At 47.8% G+C, this 18,915-nt stretch overlaps 1 protein-coding gene and 1 long non-coding RNA gene across 4 annotated transcripts; one reads left to right on the top strand and one right to left on the bottom strand.

The window, feature by feature from the left end:
• Nucleotides 1-472: 472 nt before the first annotated feature.
• Nucleotides 473-8,786, bottom strand: LOC145519769 (uncharacterized). The gene is made up of 4 exons (XR_014063900.1): nt 8,115-8,786; nt 4,862-5,150; nt 853-948; nt 473-741 (listed from the first exon to the last, which is right to left on the bottom strand). It is a non-coding gene; the product is annotated as an uncharacterized LOC145519769 (long non-coding RNA).
• A 38-nt stretch (nt 8,787-8,824) lies between these two features.
• On the top strand, nt 8,825-17,425 carry LOC145519766 (uncharacterized). 3 transcript variants are annotated; one of them, XR_014063883.1, is made up of 7 exons: nt 8,825-8,886; nt 9,424-9,651; nt 14,141-14,370; nt 14,769-14,908; nt 15,294-15,404; nt 16,124-16,567; nt 16,986-17,425. XR_014063883.1 is itself a non-coding variant. In XM_081524468.1 (6 exons), the coding sequence occupies exons 3-6, from the start codon at nt 14,352-14,354 to the stop codon at nt 16,187-16,189; spliced, it is 336 nt and encodes a 111-aa protein (XP_081380594.1). In that variant the 5' UTR covers nt 8,825-8,886; nt 9,424-9,651; nt 14,141-14,351; the 3' UTR covers nt 16,190-17,425. The 3 variants fall into 3 exon arrangements, 1 of the variants encoding a protein (XP_081380594.1); XM_081524468.1 differs by having other exon boundaries at nt 16,124-17,425; XR_014063884.1 differs by lacking the exon at nt 14,769-14,908 and having other exon boundaries at nt 16,124-17,425.
• The last annotated feature ends 1,490 nt before the right edge of the window (nt 17,426-18,915 follow it).

Below are 18,915 nucleotides of genomic sequence, written 5' to 3'. Positions count from 1 at the left end.
ACAAATTCGTATCATACATGGCTTCATGCCACGTGCTCTTCTGGATTCTGAGGACTCAAGAGTTCCTGAGAAGAACATCCCTGTCCTTGTGGGGCTCTCATTCCAGTAGAGGGAGTGAATGCTGAAAAGCAGGCAAACACAGGAGTGATGTATGTACAGAGTGTGACAGGTGACCAGGTCAAGTCGATGGCCAATGCCACAAGTAACAGAGACTAGCGGCAGACTGCTCCCTTCCACGTGCAAGTCAAAGAGGTGCCCTCAGCAGAAGGAACACTTCACACGAGACCAGAGGGCTGCGCTCCTGAGAGCTGGAAGAGGAGCATCCTAGGGGAAGGCAGCAAGTTCAAGGTCCTGAGACCAGCAGTAGGGAGCAAGGGGAACGCCAAAGGATTCGGGTCTGACTCCAAATGCCTTGGTGGAGTGAGCATTTGGAGAAAACTAAACATGCACATACAGCCTCAAAGAGGTCACCTTACTGCACGTAAAGTATTTTAGTTGTATTTATAGAACATGTTGGAAAAAAGGGAAATTTATATGACAACACCTTTCAAATACATACAGGTCTGAGAAACCAGTACATGGCTAAGTTCAAGGATACTGGATTGGGGGGTTCATTCACACCATGAAATCATCAGCAAGCTACCAAAGGTGCCGTCTGTCTCAGCTCTTGTGATCGGTGGTGGTCTTGATCTCAACCCTGAACGTGCCTTTTTCTATTTGCTTGCATGAGTCACTGAACCTCTGAAATACATTTTTAGAAATATGCAAAATGAAAGTAAATGTTTGCCGGGAGCATGATGGGGTTTTCCTTCCATCAATCATTTATGTACCAAATATTTATGCAGCACCTACCGTGTCCCAGGCACCAGGCTGGATCCTCAGGATGGGACAATGAGCAGAACATGGAAGGGTCTGGCTGTCGAGTCCACAGTTCAGTAAAGAGAAACCCTGATCAAAGAAACAGAAGTAAATGATGCAGAGAACCACAGTGAACTGGAGAAAACAAGAAGCTACTGCAGGGAGAGACCTTCAGCCTGAAAGAGCAGAGAAGCTGTCTAAAGAGCCAATATCCTTTTATAAAAAATCAATAAATTAAATAATTATTATTAAAGGGACTTTCCTGGTTGTCCACCTTCCAATGCAGGGGACATAGATTTGATCCTTGGTCAGGGAACTGAGATGGGCTTCCCTGGTGGCTCAGATGATAAGGAAACCACCTGCAATGCAGGAGACCCAGGTTTGATACCTGGGTCAGGAAGATTCCCCTGGAGAAAGGAATGGCCACCCACTCCAGTATTCTTGCCTGGAGAATTTTATGGGCAGAGGAACATGGTAGGCTACACTCCAGTTCAGTTCAGTTGCTCAGTCATGTCTGACTCTTTGCGACCCTATGGACTACATCACGCCAGGCATCCCTGTTCATCACCAATTCCCAGAACTTGCTCAAACTAATGTCCATCGAGTCAGTGATATCCAACCATCTCACCCTCTATCATCCCCTTCTCCTCCCACCTTCAATCTTTTCCCAGCATAGAGTCTTCTCCAATGAGGCAGTTCTTCACATCAGGTGGCCAAAGTATTGGAGTTTCAGCTTTAGCATCAGTTCTTCCAATGAATATTCAGGACTGATTTCCTTTAGAATTGACTGGTTTGATCTGTTGCAGTCCAGGGGACTCTCACGAGTCTCCTCCAACACCACAGTTCAAAAGCATCAATTCTTCAGTGTTCAGCTTTCTTTATCGTCCAGCTCTCACATCCATGCATGACTACTGGAAAAACTGCAGTTTTGACTAGACGGACCTTTGTCGGCAAAGTTATGTCTCTGCTTTATAATATGCTGTCTAAGTTGGTCATAGCTTTTCTTCCAAGAAATAAGTGTCTTTTAATTTCATGGCTGCGGTCACCATCTGTAGTGATTTTGGAGCCCAAAAAAATAAAGTCTCTCACTGCTTCCATTGTTTCCCCATCTATTTGCCATGAAGTGATAGGGCTGGATTCCATTTAGTTTTCTGAATGTTGAGTTTTAAGCCAGCTCTTTCACTCTCCTCCTTCACTTTCATCAACAGGCTCTTTAATTCTTCATTTTCTGCCATAAGGGAGGTATCATCTGTGTATCTGAGATTATTGATATTTCTCCCTGCAATCTTGATTCCAGCTTATGCTTCATCCAGCCCAGAATTTCTCATGATGTACTCTGCATATAAGTTAAATAAGCAGGGTGACAAAAAGCCTTGACATACTCCTTGCTCAATTTGGAACCAGTCCATTGCTCCATGTCCAGTTCTAACTGTTGCTTCTTGACCTGCATACAGATTTCTCAGGAGGCAGGTGATGTAGTCTGGTATTCCCATCTCTTGAAGAATGTTCCACAGTTTGTTATGATCCACACAGTCAAAAGCTTTGGCATAGTCAATAAGGCAGATGCTTTTCTGGAACTCTCTTGCTTTTTCCATGATCCAACAGACGTTGGCAATTTGATCTCTGGTTCCTCTGCTGTTTCTAAATCCAGTTTGAATATCTGGAAGTTCACGGTTCACATACTGTTAAAGCCTAGCTTGGAGAATTTTGAGCATTACTTTGCTAGCGTGTGAAATGAGTGCAATGGTGTGGTAGTTTGAACATTCTTTGGCATTGCCTTTCCTTGGGATTGGAATGAAAACTGACCTTTTCCATTCCTGTGGCCACTACTGAGTCTTCCAAATTTGCTGGCATATTGAGTGGAACACTTTCACAGCATCATCTTTTAGAATTTGAAATAGCTTAACTGGAATTCCATCACTTCCCCTAGCTTTGTTCCTAGTGATGCTTCAAAAGGCCCACTTGACATTGCATTCCAGGATATCTGGCTCTAGGTGAGTGATCACATCATCGTGGTTTCCTGAGTAATGAAGATCTTTTTTGTACAGTTCTTCTGTGTATTCTCACCACCTCTTCTTAATATCTTTTGCTTCTGTTAGGTCCATATAGTTTCTGTCCTTTATTGTGCACATCTTTTCATGAAATATTCCCTTGGTATCTCTAATTTTCTTGAAGAGATCTCTAGTCTTTCCCATGCTATTGCTTTTCTCTATTTCTTCATACTGATCACTAAGGAAGGCTTTCTTATCTCTCCTTGCTATTCTTTGGAACTCTGAATTCAGATGGATATATCTTTCCTTTTCTCCTTTGCCTCTAGCTTCTCTTTTTTTTCTCAGCAATTTGCAAAGCCTCCTCAGATAATCATTTTGCCTTTTTACATTTCTTTTTCTTGGGGATGGTCTTGATCACTGCCTCCTGTACAATGTCACGAACCTCCATCCAGAGTTCTTCAGGCACTCTGTTTATCAGATCTAGTCCCTTAAATCTATTTCTCACTTTCACTGGGATTTCCCATAAGGGATTTGATTTAGGTCATACCTGAATGGTCTTGTGGTTTTCCCTACTTTCTTCAATTAAAGTCTAAATTTGGCAATAATGAGTTCACGATCTGAGCCACAGTCAGCTCTCGGTCTTGTTTTTGCTGACTGTATAGAGCTTCTCCATCTTTGGCTGCAAAAAATGTAGTCAATCTGATTTCGGTATTGACCATCTGTTGTTGTCCATCTATAGAGTCTTCTCTTCTGTGGTTGGAAGAGGGTGTTTGCTATGACCAGTGCATTCTCTTGGCAAAACTCTGTTAGCCTTTGACCTACTTCGTTTTGTACTCCAAGGCCAAATTTGCCTAGTACTCCAGGTATCTCTTGACTTCCTACTTTTGCATTCCAGTCCCCTATAATGAAAAGGACATCATTTTGGAGTGTTAGTTCTAGAAGGCCTTGTAGGTCTTCATAGAGCCATTCAACTTCAGCTTCTTCAACATTACTGGTTGGGGCATAGACTTCGATTATTGTGATATTGAATGGTTTGCACTGGAAATGAACAGAGATCATTTTTGAGATTGCACCCAAGTACTGCATTTTGGACTCTTTTGTTGACTATGAGGGCTACTCCATTTCTTCTAAGGGATTCTTGCCCACAGTAGTAGATATAATGGCCACCTGAGTTAAATTCGCCCATTCCAGTCCATTTTAGCTCACTGATTCCTAAAATGTTGATGTTCACTCTTACCATCTCCTTTTTGACCACTTCCAATTTACCCTGATTCACGGACTTAACATTCCAGGTTCCTATGCAATATTGTTCTTTACAGCATCGGACTTTATTTCCATCACCAGTCACATCTACAACTGGGTGTTGTTTTGGCTTTGGCTCCGTCTCTTCATTCTTTCTGGAGTTATTTCTCCACTCTTCCCTAGTAGCATATTGGGCACCTACCGACTTGGGGAGTTTATCTTTCAGTGTCGTATCTTTTTGCCTTTTCATACTATTCATGGGGCTCTCAAGGCAAAAATACTGAAGTGATTTGCCATTTTCTTGTTTAGTGGACCACATCTTGTCAGAACTCTCCACCATGACCCGTCCATCTTGGGTGGCCCTACATGGCATGGCTCATAGTTTCATTGAGTTAGACAAGACTGTGGTCCATGTGATCAGTTTGAAAAGTTTTCTGTGATTGTGGTTTTCATTCTGTCTGCCCTCTGGGGGATAAGGACAAGAGGCTTAAGAGGCTTATGGAAGCTTCCCAATGGGAGAGACTGACTGTGGGGGAAACTGGGTCTTGTTCTGATGGGTGGGGCCAAGCTCAGTAAATCTTTAATCCAATTTTCTGTTGATGGGCAGGGCTGTGTTCCCTCCCTGTTGTTGACCTGAGACCAAACTATGGTGGAGGTAATGAAGATAATGGTGACCTCCTTCAAAAGGTCCCATGACACACTCAATGCCCCTGACCCTGCAGCAGGCCACCACTGACCAATGCCTCCGCTGGAGACTCCTGGACACTCACGGGAAAGCTGGGTCCGTCTCCTGTGGGGTCACTGCTCCTGGCTCCTGGCTCCTAGTGCACACAAGGTCTTGTTTGTGCCCTCCAAGAGTCTGTTTCCCCAGTCCTGTGGAAGTCCTCCTACCACCTTGCTGGGGCTTCTCCTTTGTCCTTGAGCATGAAATATCTTTTTTTGGTGGGATCCAACATTCTCCTGTTGATGGTTGTTCAGCAGCAAGTTGTACTTTTGTAGTTCTCACCAGAGAAGATGAGTGCACATCCTTCTACTCCACCATCTTGCTTGCATCTTGGGCTACAGTACAAGGAGTCACAAAGAGTCGGACACAACTGAGTGACTAACACACACAGGAAACTAAGATCCCACATGCCCTGGGGCAACCAAGCATGGTGGCCACAACTAGGGATTATGTGCACCTCACTCAACCAAGACCCAGCGCAGCCAAAATGTTTTAGAAAATAAAAAATAAAGGGCCAATGTCTTTACTGATCTAATGGAGAAAGGACAAGAGGAAAACTAGAAAAATAGAAGTGAGTAACTTATGCAAAAAAAAAAAAAAAAAAAAAAGCCAAGTCAGCTCCAGAATTCATGAGATGGATATTGAGTTCAAAGACAACAGTAAGGTTAAAAAGGTATGAAGATGGATAGAAGATGACAGTGGCATTCACATAAGGGTTATTTCTTGTACTGAGAAGCTGAAAACCTCCAGACTCAAGAGGAAGGGTGGAAGAGCAATATGTCCTAATTCTGAGGTTTCTGGGGACCAGATAGATAATGGTTCCTTTTATCAAAGCAGAAAATCCAGGAGGAAGAAGGAGGTTGGGGGCAGAGCACAAGTTCAGTTTGGATCACCATGAAGTACCCTTAAGACACGAAATGTCAAGTGGGCAATTAGACAACATGCATCTGGAACTCATAGGGACTGCTGATCCGGAAACTCAGATCTAAATGTCATCATCATATGAATGGTGCTTAGAGATGGCAGCAGTCATGAGCAGGGACAAGCTCTCCCTGCAAGCATGGAGCACAAAGGAAAGGAGATCTGAGAGGAAACCCGTGGGGCAGCACAAGCTGCGGCAGCCAGGCAGAGGAGGATGAGCTGGGAAAGCAGACTGAAAAGAGCCTGAGGCACAGGGTGAGAGAAGGGTCTGCTGTCAAGGGCACCAACGGGAAGACACAGGGGGAAACCAGCCCCGCCAGATGCTGCTAACAGAATGCTGTAACTGGGCAAAGGGGACTTCCTGGGAGGCCCAGTGGTTAAGACTTTGCCTTCCAGTGCAGGGGTGCAGGTTCAATCCTTGGTCCGGGAACTAAGATCCCACGTGCCCAGGGACCAAAACACAAAACATAAGCAATATTGTAACAAATTCAATAAAAACTTTAAAAATAATCCACATCAAAAAAAAAAAAAAAAACTTAAAAAAAAAAATGGCCAAAGGACTTGAAGAGGACACTTCTCCAAAGAAGAAACACAAGTAACCATCAAGCACATGGAAAGATGTTCAACATCATAACTGTTAGGGAAATGCAAGTAAAAACCACAATGAGATACTACCTCCCACCCACAGAAGCTGAGATAGAGGCCTAGAGAGGGCCTTTCTCAGAGAAGGAACCAACCTTGCAGATGGTGGTCTCTGACTTCTAGTCCCCAAAACTGAGATCACACATTTCTACTTTTTTAAGCCATCCAGTTTGTAGGACTCTGTTAAAGCAGCCCTACAAACTAATACTTCGCCTTCAAGTATCTCCATCCTAACCTATAAGGGTTGGCTCTTCACATCAGGTGGCCAAAGCATTGGAGCTTCAGCATCAGTCCTTTCAATGAATATTCAGGGTTGATTTCCTTTAGGATTGACTGGTTTGCTCTCCTTCCAGTTAGCTGACTCATTGGAAAAGACCCTGATGCTGGGAAAGATTGAAGGCAGGAGGAGAAGGGGGTGACAGAGGATGAGACAGTTGGACGGCATCACTGACTCAATGACATGAGTTTGAGCAAACTCTGGGAGATACTGAGGGACAGGGAAGCCTTGCGTGCTGCAGCCCATGGGGTCACAAAGAGTCAGACATGATTGAGTGACTGAAGAACAACAACATCAACTTATAAGAACTGATCTGGGGAAGGACACTTGGATCCAGAGTTCCTGTCTGGTCCGGAGGGCTCACAGAGCCCAAGAAAGACTAAGGCCTTGTGAAGCTTCTGTCTTCTGGGTGAGTCACTCCAGGTAGATGGTTCCACAAATAAATAAAGTCTATCACTTGTTTCTTTTCACCACTGTCAGGTTTACAAATATCATCTTACACTACCCTCACATCCTCATGCAGAGTTAGTACTACATTCCAAAGACGGAAACAAGGGTCCAGAGCCATGAATTGCTCCCAAGGCAGGGCAAACATCAGACACGTGTGTGTGTACACGTGTGTGTGCGCGCGCGTGCGCGAGCGCTCAGTCACTCAGTCACATCCGACTCTTTGTAAGCCCATGGGCTGTAGCCCACTAGGGTTCTCTGTCCATGGGATTTCCCAGGCAAGAATACTGGAGTGGGTTGCCATTTCCTTCTCCAGGGGATCTTCCCGACCCAGGGATGGAACCAGCTTCTCCAGTGGCTCCTGTAGTGGCAGGCGGATCCTTTAGCAGTGAGCCATCTGGGAAGTTAAATCCAGGTCTGTCTGACTCCACCATCCAGTCCACTGCCTGAGTCTCCCAGAGGCTGCCAGCCTACATCCTCTCCAGAAGGGAAGGGGCACTGACATGAGAGCTTCTTTCCTTTCCATTGCTGCTTCACAACAGTTGCTTCCTCCCCTTCTTGTTAAAACTCCCGGACTTTGGGTTAGTTCTCTCTTTCTTGCTTTTAAGTGTCATCTTCCCCTGACAACCGTCCTAAGCTCCCTGGAGGAATGTGTGAGCCCACAGTGACGTAGCCCCTGCCTGCTTTCTCTTCAGGTGCAACCGGCCCCATTCCTTCTCTGTTCCCCACACACACCCGACATTCCCCAGCCTCCTGGCCTCTGCACTTGCTGTGCCCTCCACCGGCCCTGTTTTCTCTCAGCTTTGCTGGGAGGAAGCCCATCTGCTCTCCCAGGGTGGCTGAATGTCCACCTAATAGAGCCACTACCCTGTCTCCTCGTGTTTTCTCATTCACTCAGGTTCAAATGTCCCTGTCGGTCACCTGGCTTGGGCTCTGAGGTGGGGCAGTGGGGGAGACCAGCTCCTGATTCATGGAGCTGGCGCCCTGGTGAGAAGGAGGGGCGAAGACTCACAGGACCGCGCTGAGCCAGAGGTCAACCCTTGCCTGCTGAGGTCCATGATTTCCACTCTTGGTGTGATTCTTGACTTTATGAAGAAAAAGCCTAGACTCCCTTCTAAAGCTAGTTGTCTCGTGTCCGGACTCTGTTGCCAGAGAACTACTGATGATGATAAGTATTCAAAGGCCACATTAATTCCAGGTGAGGCCATGAAACGGGCTTGGATAACGTGTGTGCCGTGTGCGAGCTCCTCTGATTCTGCACAAAGGCAGCAGGCAGGCAGAGGCCCCACGTCCCCAAATTCCGGACAGGAGTGCTAAAGCTGAGCGCCCAGAGGGACAGGTCAAGTCCACCCCTGGCGGAAGGGGCCTGCTGGGGGGAAGGGAGGGGCGGTGTGGAGAGTCAGCCCCATCGAAGGCCAGCCTGCCCAGTTCCACAAGGAAACACAAGCCTCCACAGCGAAGATGGACCCATACTTCAAAGAAGCCAGAAAAAATGCATTTTAAACCGTATGTCCAGGCACTTCATTTGGTGCTGATGCAAGTCCCTGCTCGTTAGATGAGAATTCTGGCCTGAGTTTGGCCCACGGCTGTCGGTTCACCCTCACCGGGGCTGCAGCACCACTTCTACCTCCTTCAGCTTTACAGCCGTCCCCACCCTCCCGCCTTCCCAGGATGCCCCACGGCCGGTGGTTGTTACAGCGGATTCCCCACATCCGGGTCCCTGAAGACGCTGGAAGTAGAGCCGGACGGAGCTGGAGGTTACTGCGGTCCAGCAGTGACGCCCGGTGAGCGGCTTCCTCCGCCACACACCTGGAGTAGGGCTGAGGCTCCGAGAGAGGCTTCCAGGGAAGGGTGGAGATGGCATGGCGAGAGGGGGGCGCGCAGGAGGGGAGGTTGGAGAGGGTGGGGGAGGGGAGGGTGAGAAGAGGAGACCGGCCTCTGAGGAGAGCTGGGGGGGCGGTCTGCGGTTTCCACGGAGGTGACCGCCGCCACGAAGCAGCCACCCGGTAAATGAGGTTGACAGTGTGTGAAGCGGAAAATGTCACCAGCAGAGAGACGCGGTGAACTTTCGTTCTGATTTAAATGAATGGGAACTCAAGGAGAGAAAATCCTTGCAACGTTCCGAGGACTGCGCAAGGTTAGGGTGTGGGCCTGACGCCACCGCTCTGCCCGGTGTGATCCACTTCTGTGCGCCATGCTTGTTCACGGATGAGGTGGAAATACTTAGACACAGAAATGCTTCAGTTATTGGGATGTCGTCGGCCTCCCGGGCTTTGGGCTCCACGCTCACAGACTCATTTTCTCTTTGCCATTCTTTGCAGTCACAAACCAGAGCCACACAGGAGGCCGAAACCAGCCCAGTAGCGAAGGAGCAGCAATGCGGTGGCTGACCGGCTGGTGGCCAGGGGTGCTGGCATCTGTGCGGCCGCGGAAATCAGCAGGCAGCCCTCTGAAATGTCTTCTTGTGGACAACACAGGAGGAGGGGGCAAGCCCCAGACAGCAGTTAGGGAAGGATTGCTTCTGAGATGATCGAACCACAGCGTCTTAGGTACAAGTGCGGACAGGCCCTGTAGGGGGTGGGTCCCTGACCTGGGTGGGAGGAAGGGACGTCACCCGCCGAAGGAGAGGGTGGCTGGTGGCCCACCTCTTCTGGACACGTCTCCCTGCTTACACACGCGCTCTCTATTCACTCACCTCCCTACAACCCTAAAGGAACAGATGGTAAAGTGGACCACACCTGCTGGGGAGAAATCAGGCCGCCTATTCCCTTTCTGCATTTATTACCCTAAAAAGTCAGGCTCACACAGTAAATGCTGTGCTGTGCTTAAGTCATGTGGGACTCTTTGCTACCCCCCAGACTGTACCTGCCAGGCTTCTCTGTCCATGGGGATTCTCCAGGCAGCAATACTGTGAGTGGGTTATCATGCCCACCTCCAAGGGATCTTCCCAACTCAGGGATCAAACCCAGGTCTCCCACATTGTGGGCAGATTCTTTACTGTCTGAGCCACGCAGGAAGCCCAAGAATACTGGAGGTGGATAGCCTATCCCTTCTCCAGGGGAGCCTCCCCACTGAGGAATCAGGCCAGGGTCTCTTGCATTGCAGGCAGATTCCTCATCAGCTGAGCTGCCAGGGAAGCTGGTAAATACCTGACACTAATGACCTGAAGTGAAGGTGGACAGGGCGTGTGGACATTAAATCATGATCCAACAAGAAGTCCTGATGGGAAAGAAGGCAAATGGATTAGAGGACGAGAGGGAGACTGTTACTGCAGGAATGTTTCTGAGATGTTTGGGATGCTGAGATGGCTGTTAGCAGAGAGCTGAGGAGCATCACCTTTAGAAGCCTGAGGAGTAAAGAGGTAGGTGAGGAGCTGCCAGGAGAATTAGCATAAGAGACATAAGAGTAATGGACACCTTACATTACACTTATGTCTCTTAAGTGAAGAACCTCTTAATGAAGGTGAGAGTGGAAAAGTTGGCTTAAAACTCAGCGTTCAAAAAACGAAGATCATGGTATCTGGTCCCATCACTTCATGGCAAATAGAAGGGGAAAAAATAGAAACAGTGACAGATGTTATTTTCTTGTGCTCCAAAATCACTGTGGATGGTGACTGAAGCCATGAAATTAAAAGACACTTGTTCCTTGGAAGAAAAGCTACGACAAACCTAAACAGCATATTAAAAGGCAGAGACTTTACTTTGCTGACAAAGGTCTGTGTAGTCAAGGCTATGGTTTTTCCAGTAGTCATGTAGGGATGTGAGAATTGGACCCTAAAGAAAGCTCAGCACCAGAGAATTGATGCTTTCAAACTGTGGTGTTGGAGAAGACTCTTGAGAGTCCCTTGGACGGCAAGGAGATCAAACCAGTCAATCTTAAAGGAAATCAGTCCTGAATATTCATTGGAAGGACTGATGCTGAAGCTGAAGCTCCAAGGCTTTGGCCACCTGATGAGAAGGGCTGACTCATTAGAAAAAACCCTGATGCTGAGAAAGATTGAAGGCGGGAGGAGAAGGGGATGACAGAGGATGAAATGGTTGGATGGCATTGCCAAGTAGATGGACATGAGTTTCAGCAAACTCGGGGAGATAGTGAAGGACAAGGAAGCCTGGCATGCTGCAGTCCATGGGGTCGCAAAGAGTTGAATACAACTAAGTGACCACAACAAAGTGTGATGGGAACAGATGATCCTAAGTGGCTCATCCAGACTGCTCTGTGATAGTGTGAGTGTTAAATGTGCCCCAGGGAAGCTGGGGCAGAAAAGGGAAAACTGTACATGAAACTAGGGTGGTCTTTAGAACTAGACGCTGCACTGGTGTCATTTGGGCTAGCCCTCAGGTTTACTTTGAATCAAAGGATGGTATTTTTTAAATGATAATCTATTGAACTCATCGCAACCTTGTTCAGAGTCTCGGAACAGTGCCTCTGTGGACAGGCGATGGAGATCATGCCGCTTCCTCTCCCCAGGACAGCCTAGAGCTACAAGCGGCCTCCCCTCCGTAGGGATGGGCATCCTCCTGCCTTAGGGACAACTTCCGGCCATTTAGCCAAACAGTTCCAGCACTGCCTCCCTGTATGGCCAATGTCTTCTGAATTTCAAAGCGAGTGTCTATTGCCTTTTCATGGGTAGTGTTTAGTTTCTATACACTATTGCAAGTTCTTTAAGACAGAGAAGAATCCCACACCTCCTAACCCCCTCCACCTCCTTTCTTGTCAGTCACTCTGTGAGCAGAGGGCTTTGTAGTGACCTCAGTCCTGCACCCCAATTCCTTTCCAGTCCCAAGAGCTAAGAAATAGCCATTTCGATGTCTATGAGTTTTGAGGAAAACTAGTATTTTCAGTCAGTAACAACACACACGTAACTGTGTTTGAAAAGGAGAAAGTACTCTGAGAATGGATATTAATGACAAATAACTGCCCTTGCTATTTGTTACTTGGGGCTTCTCTGCTGGCTCAGAGGGTAAAGAATCTGCCTGCAATGTGGGAGACCCAGGTTCAATGCCCGGGTCGGGAAGATCCTGTGGAGAAGAGAATAGCAACCCACTCCAGTATTCTTGCCTGGAGAATCCCATGGACAGAGGAGCCTGGCAGGCTACAGTCCATGGGGTCACAAAGAGTTGGACATGACTGAGCAGCTAACACACACACACACACACACACACACACACAGTCCATGGGGTCACAAAGAGTTGGACATGACTGAGCAGCTAACACACATGGGGTCACAAAGAGTTGGACATGACTGAGCAGCTAACACACACAAAAACACACACACACACACACACACACACGACTGCCCTCTGGCCATGCTTCCCAAGGTCATCCGTTCCAGGCGGGGTCTACAAGGAGGCAGAGTGACATCCCTTAGCCCCCTGGCCCATCTGCACCCCTTGGCCACCAGGAGAATATCCCAAGTACTTTCCTCTAGAGGAGGTACATGTTTGTGCCAAGGATGCTGCTGCTTGCTGCTTTTGGAGCAGCCCCCCAACCCCCACGGCTCTCTGTGTGGGAGCCACATGGGCTGAGCTACTGTTGAGGACAAGGACGATGGGGATGGTGAGGGTGGGCTGCCAGCCCTGCAGGCGCCCCCCTGAGCTGGGAGCCTACTGGGAAAAAGCCTCCTTCCTGTTTCAGGGGTCAGCCCTTGGGATGGGTCTGTGCGTAGCTGCAGGGCTCCCCAAACCCACAGAGATTTGGGGGGCATTTCTTTGCTGTCATAGTTTGGCATGGGCTCCCCTCTGTGTCCTTGGGCTTCTCTGGTGGCTCAGACAGTAAACAGTCTGCCCACAATGCGGTAGACTGGGTTCAATCCCTGGGTCAGGAAGATACCCTGGAAAAGGGAATGGCTGCCTTCTCCAGTATTCTTGCCTGGAGAATCTCATGGACTGAGGAGCCCAATGGGCTACAGTGCATGGGGTCACAAAGAGTTGGATACGACAGTGACTAAAACACACACACACACACACCCGTGAGCCATGAGTGTGGGCAGAGAAGGTGAGGAAAGCCACAGGTCCTCCAGAAGAGTCTGAACCTTTGAGTAAACATCATTTGGGTTCAAAGTGAGACCCACCAGGAGTTCCCTGGCAGTCTAGTGATTAGGACTCCAAGCTCTCGCTGCCAAGTCCCAGGTTCAATTGTGGTGGGGAAACTAAGATCCTATAAGCCTTGCAACACGGTTAAAAAAAAAAAAAAAAAAAGACCCTCCAACCCCATGGCTTTCCTGTGACCGGTAAGAGCTTATGAGGCTCATCCTATGCCTGTTACCTCACTAAGTTCTCACAGGGTTCAGAGAAACTTATGGTCCTATTTTATCTAATTTGACCAATGAGCAAATGGAGAACCAGAGAAGTTAAGCAACCTGCCCAAGCTTTCAGTGACGAGATGAAGATGTAAGTTCAGGTCTGATTCCAAATGAGGTACTTTTTACAGCTCACAGTTTTACTTCATCTTGATCTCTGATGGGGAGAGGTGAAACTGGGGCAAACTTGTTTCCACAACAAGGATCAGAGAAGTCATCCAGTGTGGTTTTCAAGTCTTTTTTTCTGTTTTCAATAACCACAATTGTGATATTGTGATCAATTCTCTGGAACCACGTCTTCCTAAGAAGCAGCAGCTTGTAATTCAAGAGTCCACTTGGCCCTGGCCCCATGAACAGCCCACCATCCTGGTGCCGCCCGGGAATGAGGTGCGGTGCTGTGTTACGGCCCAGTGGGGTGCAGGGTCTGCTCGTGAGGCTGAGTGGGGACCCCTCCCCCTTCTCCCTTCCGCACGTTCATGGGTCAGCTTACTCAGAGCATTCGAGGGTTTCACGTCCAGATATTAATAGCATCCAGCCAGCCAAACTCTGGCCTGTGGGGTGATCCTGAGGCTCTTGTAGAGACATCGCTATCCCAGGTTTTAGTCTCAGTGTGTGTGGAAGGGTGAGTCTTGGTTGTATCTGACTCTTCGCGACTCCATGGACTGTAGCCCGCCAGGCTCCTCTGTCCATGGGGTTCTCCAGGCAAGAATACTGAAGTGGGTTGCCATTCCTTTCTCCAGGGGATCTTCCTGACCCAGGGATGGAACTCGGGTCTCCCACATTACAGGCAGATTCTTTACTGTCTGAGCCACCAAAGCCCCATCCTTCAACTGCTCCTCCCTCGCCCGCCCCCAACCAAGTGTACAGAATGGAACAGGCAGCTCTTCCAACCTTGGAAACACCACCGCCGTGAAGCAGGCTTTCATCCTGGACTCTGGAAACAAAATCTCCATGCTCTGTTTCTTCACAGGTATTAAGATCAAGGGATAAGAATATACACAGTGTGGGGTTTTAAATTTTTAGGGGAAATCAGAAGACTTGTTCACTTGGAAATTTCCTTGATCACTCTTAAGACTATTCTTAATTGCAAAAACAACTCCATGAAGACAGCAGCTTTCTGGTTTCCTTCTCACACAAGGAGATGGCCCCTCCTGGTCCAGCATGGGACCCTCTTTCTGGGTGGGATTCACCTGAGACAGCACAGAGGTCCAGGGACCTGTACTCAGAGGCAGAGCTGTCGTGCAGGGCTTAGGAGGTTCCCAACAGACCATGATGGAAACCTTATTAACTATTCATTTAATTTCCAGCACGAAGTACATGTTCAGTTAGGGGAAATAACTTTCAAAACGCAATTTGCATCCACTGCAGGGCTCATGCAGACTTTCAGAACAAGGAGACATCTTGGAGCTGGCCTTGTCAGCAGCCAACTTCCAGGGAATTTCAGACAAGCCACACCAGTGCAGGGAAAGCACCTAGCACTCACTCCCATGAAGGTCCTCATGGTGCCGGTAGGTCCTCATGTGGGGTGAGGCCCGCTCCCCAAAACATTGGAAAGTGGGAAGTAGAGAAGGAAGCAAAGTAGAAAGGAACCCAAATGAAGCAAACAGTGATGATAACAGTGATCATTTACTGAACACCATCCATACGCCAGGCTCTGGATTTGGGATTTAATACCTTAAATAATGAGATCTTCACGATAACCTTATTATCCACATGTTATGATGCCAAGGTTCAAAGAAGTCCCAGTAAGCAGCTCTACAGGGTGGCAGAGCCCAAATCCCAGCCAGTTCTTTCCATGACATCACCTACTCTTTCTTGAAGCCGGAAGCCCGGAGCCCCCAAGTAAAGGTCAAAGTCACTTATACCTGGCTTCTTCCCTAATATCACCTGCAGGCATACATGAAATTTAATCAGAAAAGACAACATCCTTGCCTGGTGGGAGCTCCCCAGGATGAAGGCAGGATGCTGACAGAGCAGACAGAGGCCAACAGAGCGACCCTGCAGGTGAGGACCGCGGGGTCATCCACACTCATCCCTGGAGGCCACTCCAGCGACGGGCTGTGCCCACCCCCTCAGCAACCCCGTACCCAGGGGGGCCTGGAGCCCCTACCAGAACACTCCAGCAAAACACTGTTTGTTTTGCAACCAAAACAAAAAAAGAAGAAAACATCTTCCAAAGTATAGACTCAGGGTCTGGCGTCTCACTGGCAAAGCTCCCATTTTAAAATCAAGTGCATGTGAAATGCTTGCACGATGCAGCCCATTAAAAGATAGCATTAGCCACACCACTTTTAAACGAATCTCCCTGTGTCAGTGTTGTCGAGGTCAAACACACTGATGGAAATCCTGCCTGTAGCTATGACTGCTAAGACCTTGTCAATGCCTGTCTATTCTTTTGGAAGGTGTTGGTATATGTATACACCTAATTTGGGGAGAGGGCGCAGAATGACCTTTGCCTTGGAACTATCTCTGAAAAATGAATTTGGCAGCCTTGCAGTATAACTAGAATTGCACAGAAAATGCTCACTGTAAATACTCACATTCATGCTTGCTGTATGCATTAGAGAGTTGCCTACAGACACCTCTTTTCTTGCCCTGGTATTGGAATACCCTGTGTTCTTTAAAGCCACACAACATTCCGTTTTCTTCACAAACTTTTGAACAATAGATTTTTCATTGGCTGCTTTGGTTTTGAATTTAAGAGAGGGTTTTCTTTTCTAAAGGAAGCTGAAGCAATGAGACAAGGCCAAGGCCACGCTGGCAGAGCGAAGAAGCAGAGGAAAGGGTGACAGAGGCAGGAGGCAGCCAGGAAGAAGGTGGACGGAGGCACGGAGGCTTATCCTCCACCCTTGGAGGCCAAGCACTGCCGCTGCGGCAACGGGGCTGGCAGCTCCTGGTCTCTGTGGGGAACGGTCTCTTGTTAGTTCTCAAATGCTGGAAAATGCCCACCGACTTCCCACCGGCTGCCCAGAGTGTCTTTCTTGGCTGCGGCTTGGATGACATTTTCCTTAACCTTTTTAACAAACATGGCCTGAGGACCATGCTGTTTGGCTAAAGACTAAATTTCAGGGGAAAAAGTGGCTAGAAGGGGAATTATTTCAGAGCCTTCAGCAAACGTCACTAATCACCATGATCCCAAAACATAACAAACACAAATTAAACCCGGGGCATCTGGGGAGACTCAGTATTTGTGGATTAACTTCTCCTCATCTCCAGGCACCATCAAACAGCCAATTAGGCACATTTCTATGGACCAAATGTGATTACTTTTCAAATCCATCTGTGCCATGACCTCCCCTGTGTCCGAACTTGTCAGACCCTTCTGGTGCCCTGAAGAGGGGTCCCTTCCGGTGACTTCAGGGAAATGGAAACATTCTAGAACTGGCCCTCTTGAGAACTCTCGGGAAGGGAGGCATGTGCTTCCCAGGTCTCCCTCAGGGTCCCGTAGTCACTCACTCACGGATGGTGACTGATCTCTGAACAGGCTCCATTCTCCTTTCACCGAGCTGGTGTCCCCAGGACTTGCAGCACCCATGAGGGCACCCCAAATCAGAGTCTCTGCTGTGCTTGACTGTGTCTCCCCAGAATCCATATGTTAAAGTCCTAACCTTCTCACCCTGTACCTGGGAATGTGACCTTATTTAGAGAGAGGATTTTTAAGCAGATAGTTACATTAAGATGAGGTCATTATGGTAGGTGGTAAGGAGAATTGGGCAGCAGAGGATGAGATGGTGGGATGGCATCTTCAACTCAACGGGCATGAACTTGAGCAAACTCCAGGAAAAGACCCTGAGCTGGGAAAGATTGAAGGCAAAAGGAGAAGGGGGCGACAGAGGATGAGATGGCTGGATGGCATCATCAACTCAATGCACATGAGTTTGAGCAAACTCTGGGAGATGGTGAAGGACAGGGAAGCCTGGTGTGCTGCAGTCCATGGGCTTGCAAAGAGTCAGAGATGACTCAGTGACTGAATAACAACAGTTCTTTGTGTACCAGGCTAATAAAGTTTTTGAAAAAAAAAAAAATCTGGAAAGCCTCTTTGCAGTGGGCCCAGCAGGTTTCTGGAACATCTGATTGCTACTAACAAATAGCCTTTTAGTGAATTAAGTGTCAATGAATCAGAAGCTTATGGATCATGTTTTAGCTGAAACAAACAAAGGATCCAAAATTTATAAGAAAAGGTGTTTGGCAAACTCTTTATAATTTGTTGAACCCAAGCATTTGAAAAATAGTTTGATTAATTTTGCCAACTCAAGAACCCTGCCAATTTTCTCCTGTCCCTAAGTATTTACTAGCATTTTTCCAGATTGGGTTTCCTATCCACATTTCTAAATGTTCTTGGCCACCCTGCTGATAATTATTTGGAGTCTCTCATACACATGGGGGTAGCATGCCTCATTCTTTGAGAATCAGTCCAATGTTATTCTAACTTTACATGGTTTTACAGCTCACAAAATTCTTTTAAGAATATCACTTCATTTCACCCTCGTACCTGATCCTAGGGTCACTCCATTTTATCTCCTCCCACAGATAAAAAAGCTGAGGCTCAGAAAGGGTAAACGACTTCATTATAGCTATGTGGTCAGTCATGTCCGACTCCTTGTGACTCCATGGACGGTAGCCCGTCAGGCTCCTCTGGCCATGGGATTCTCCAGGCGAGAATACTGGAGTGGGTTGCCATTTCTTTCTCCAGGGGGTCTTCCCTACCACGGATTGAACCCATGACTCCTTTGTCTCCTGCACTGGCAGGCTGACTCCTTACCACCGAGCCACCTGGGAAGCCCTTTCATCATAGCTATCTGATCAAAAACTGCAAAACTAGAATGACTACCCAGGACTCCTGATCCCAAATCTATACCATAGGAAGCAGAGTGTGCTGAGCTCTCGGCCTGCTCTTACCAAGCTCTTTCTGGGGGAGGAAATCTGTGAGACTCTTCCTGGAGGAACAGGTACTCTCTGAGAAAGCAGACAAGACCCCCAGAATCAGGAGAGAAGACTCAACCTCCAGAGAGTCGAGGTAACTGGCCCCCAACATGTGTACTCTCCTCTGCCCCTGCTTCTGTTTCCACCCCTTCAGTTTCCCCAGAGTATTTGCTCTCTACCTGGACCCTTAAAATACAGATAAGATGACTCATCATTGGGTAACTAACAGAAAGCAAAAGATTTCTGGTATTAGAATATGCCTGTGAAAGAAGTCAACCTGAGTGCCAGCTATGAATTGAGCAAATGGTGTTGTCAACAGAGATATTCCACTTGCAGTCCGTTGACCCACTGAATTACCCAAGTTCTGTACATGGAGGAAGTGATAAAGTGATGGGTCTGCTTTTGTAACACCTCCCAGCTTAATATTCAGGGGTTTAATTAATGTTCTGTTTACATCTCACTTCCAGATCATTAATAAAGATGTTTAATAGAGCTGAACTCAACACCCATCTGCGTGCATAACACCCCACCAAGTGTCCCTTCCCCAGACGTGGCCCTACCCACTGCCGCCAGGACCCAAGACCCTGAGAGT

Source organism: Giraffa tippelskirchi, chromosome 9 (genome assembly GCF_054371585.1).
Source record: "Giraffa tippelskirchi isolate mGirTip1 chromosome 9, T2T-mGirTip1v1.2.pri, whole genome shotgun sequence".
Lineage (NCBI taxonomy): Eukaryota > Metazoa > Chordata > Mammalia > Artiodactyla > Giraffidae > Giraffa > Giraffa tippelskirchi.
This window is presented reverse-complemented; position numbering and strand designations above follow the sequence as displayed.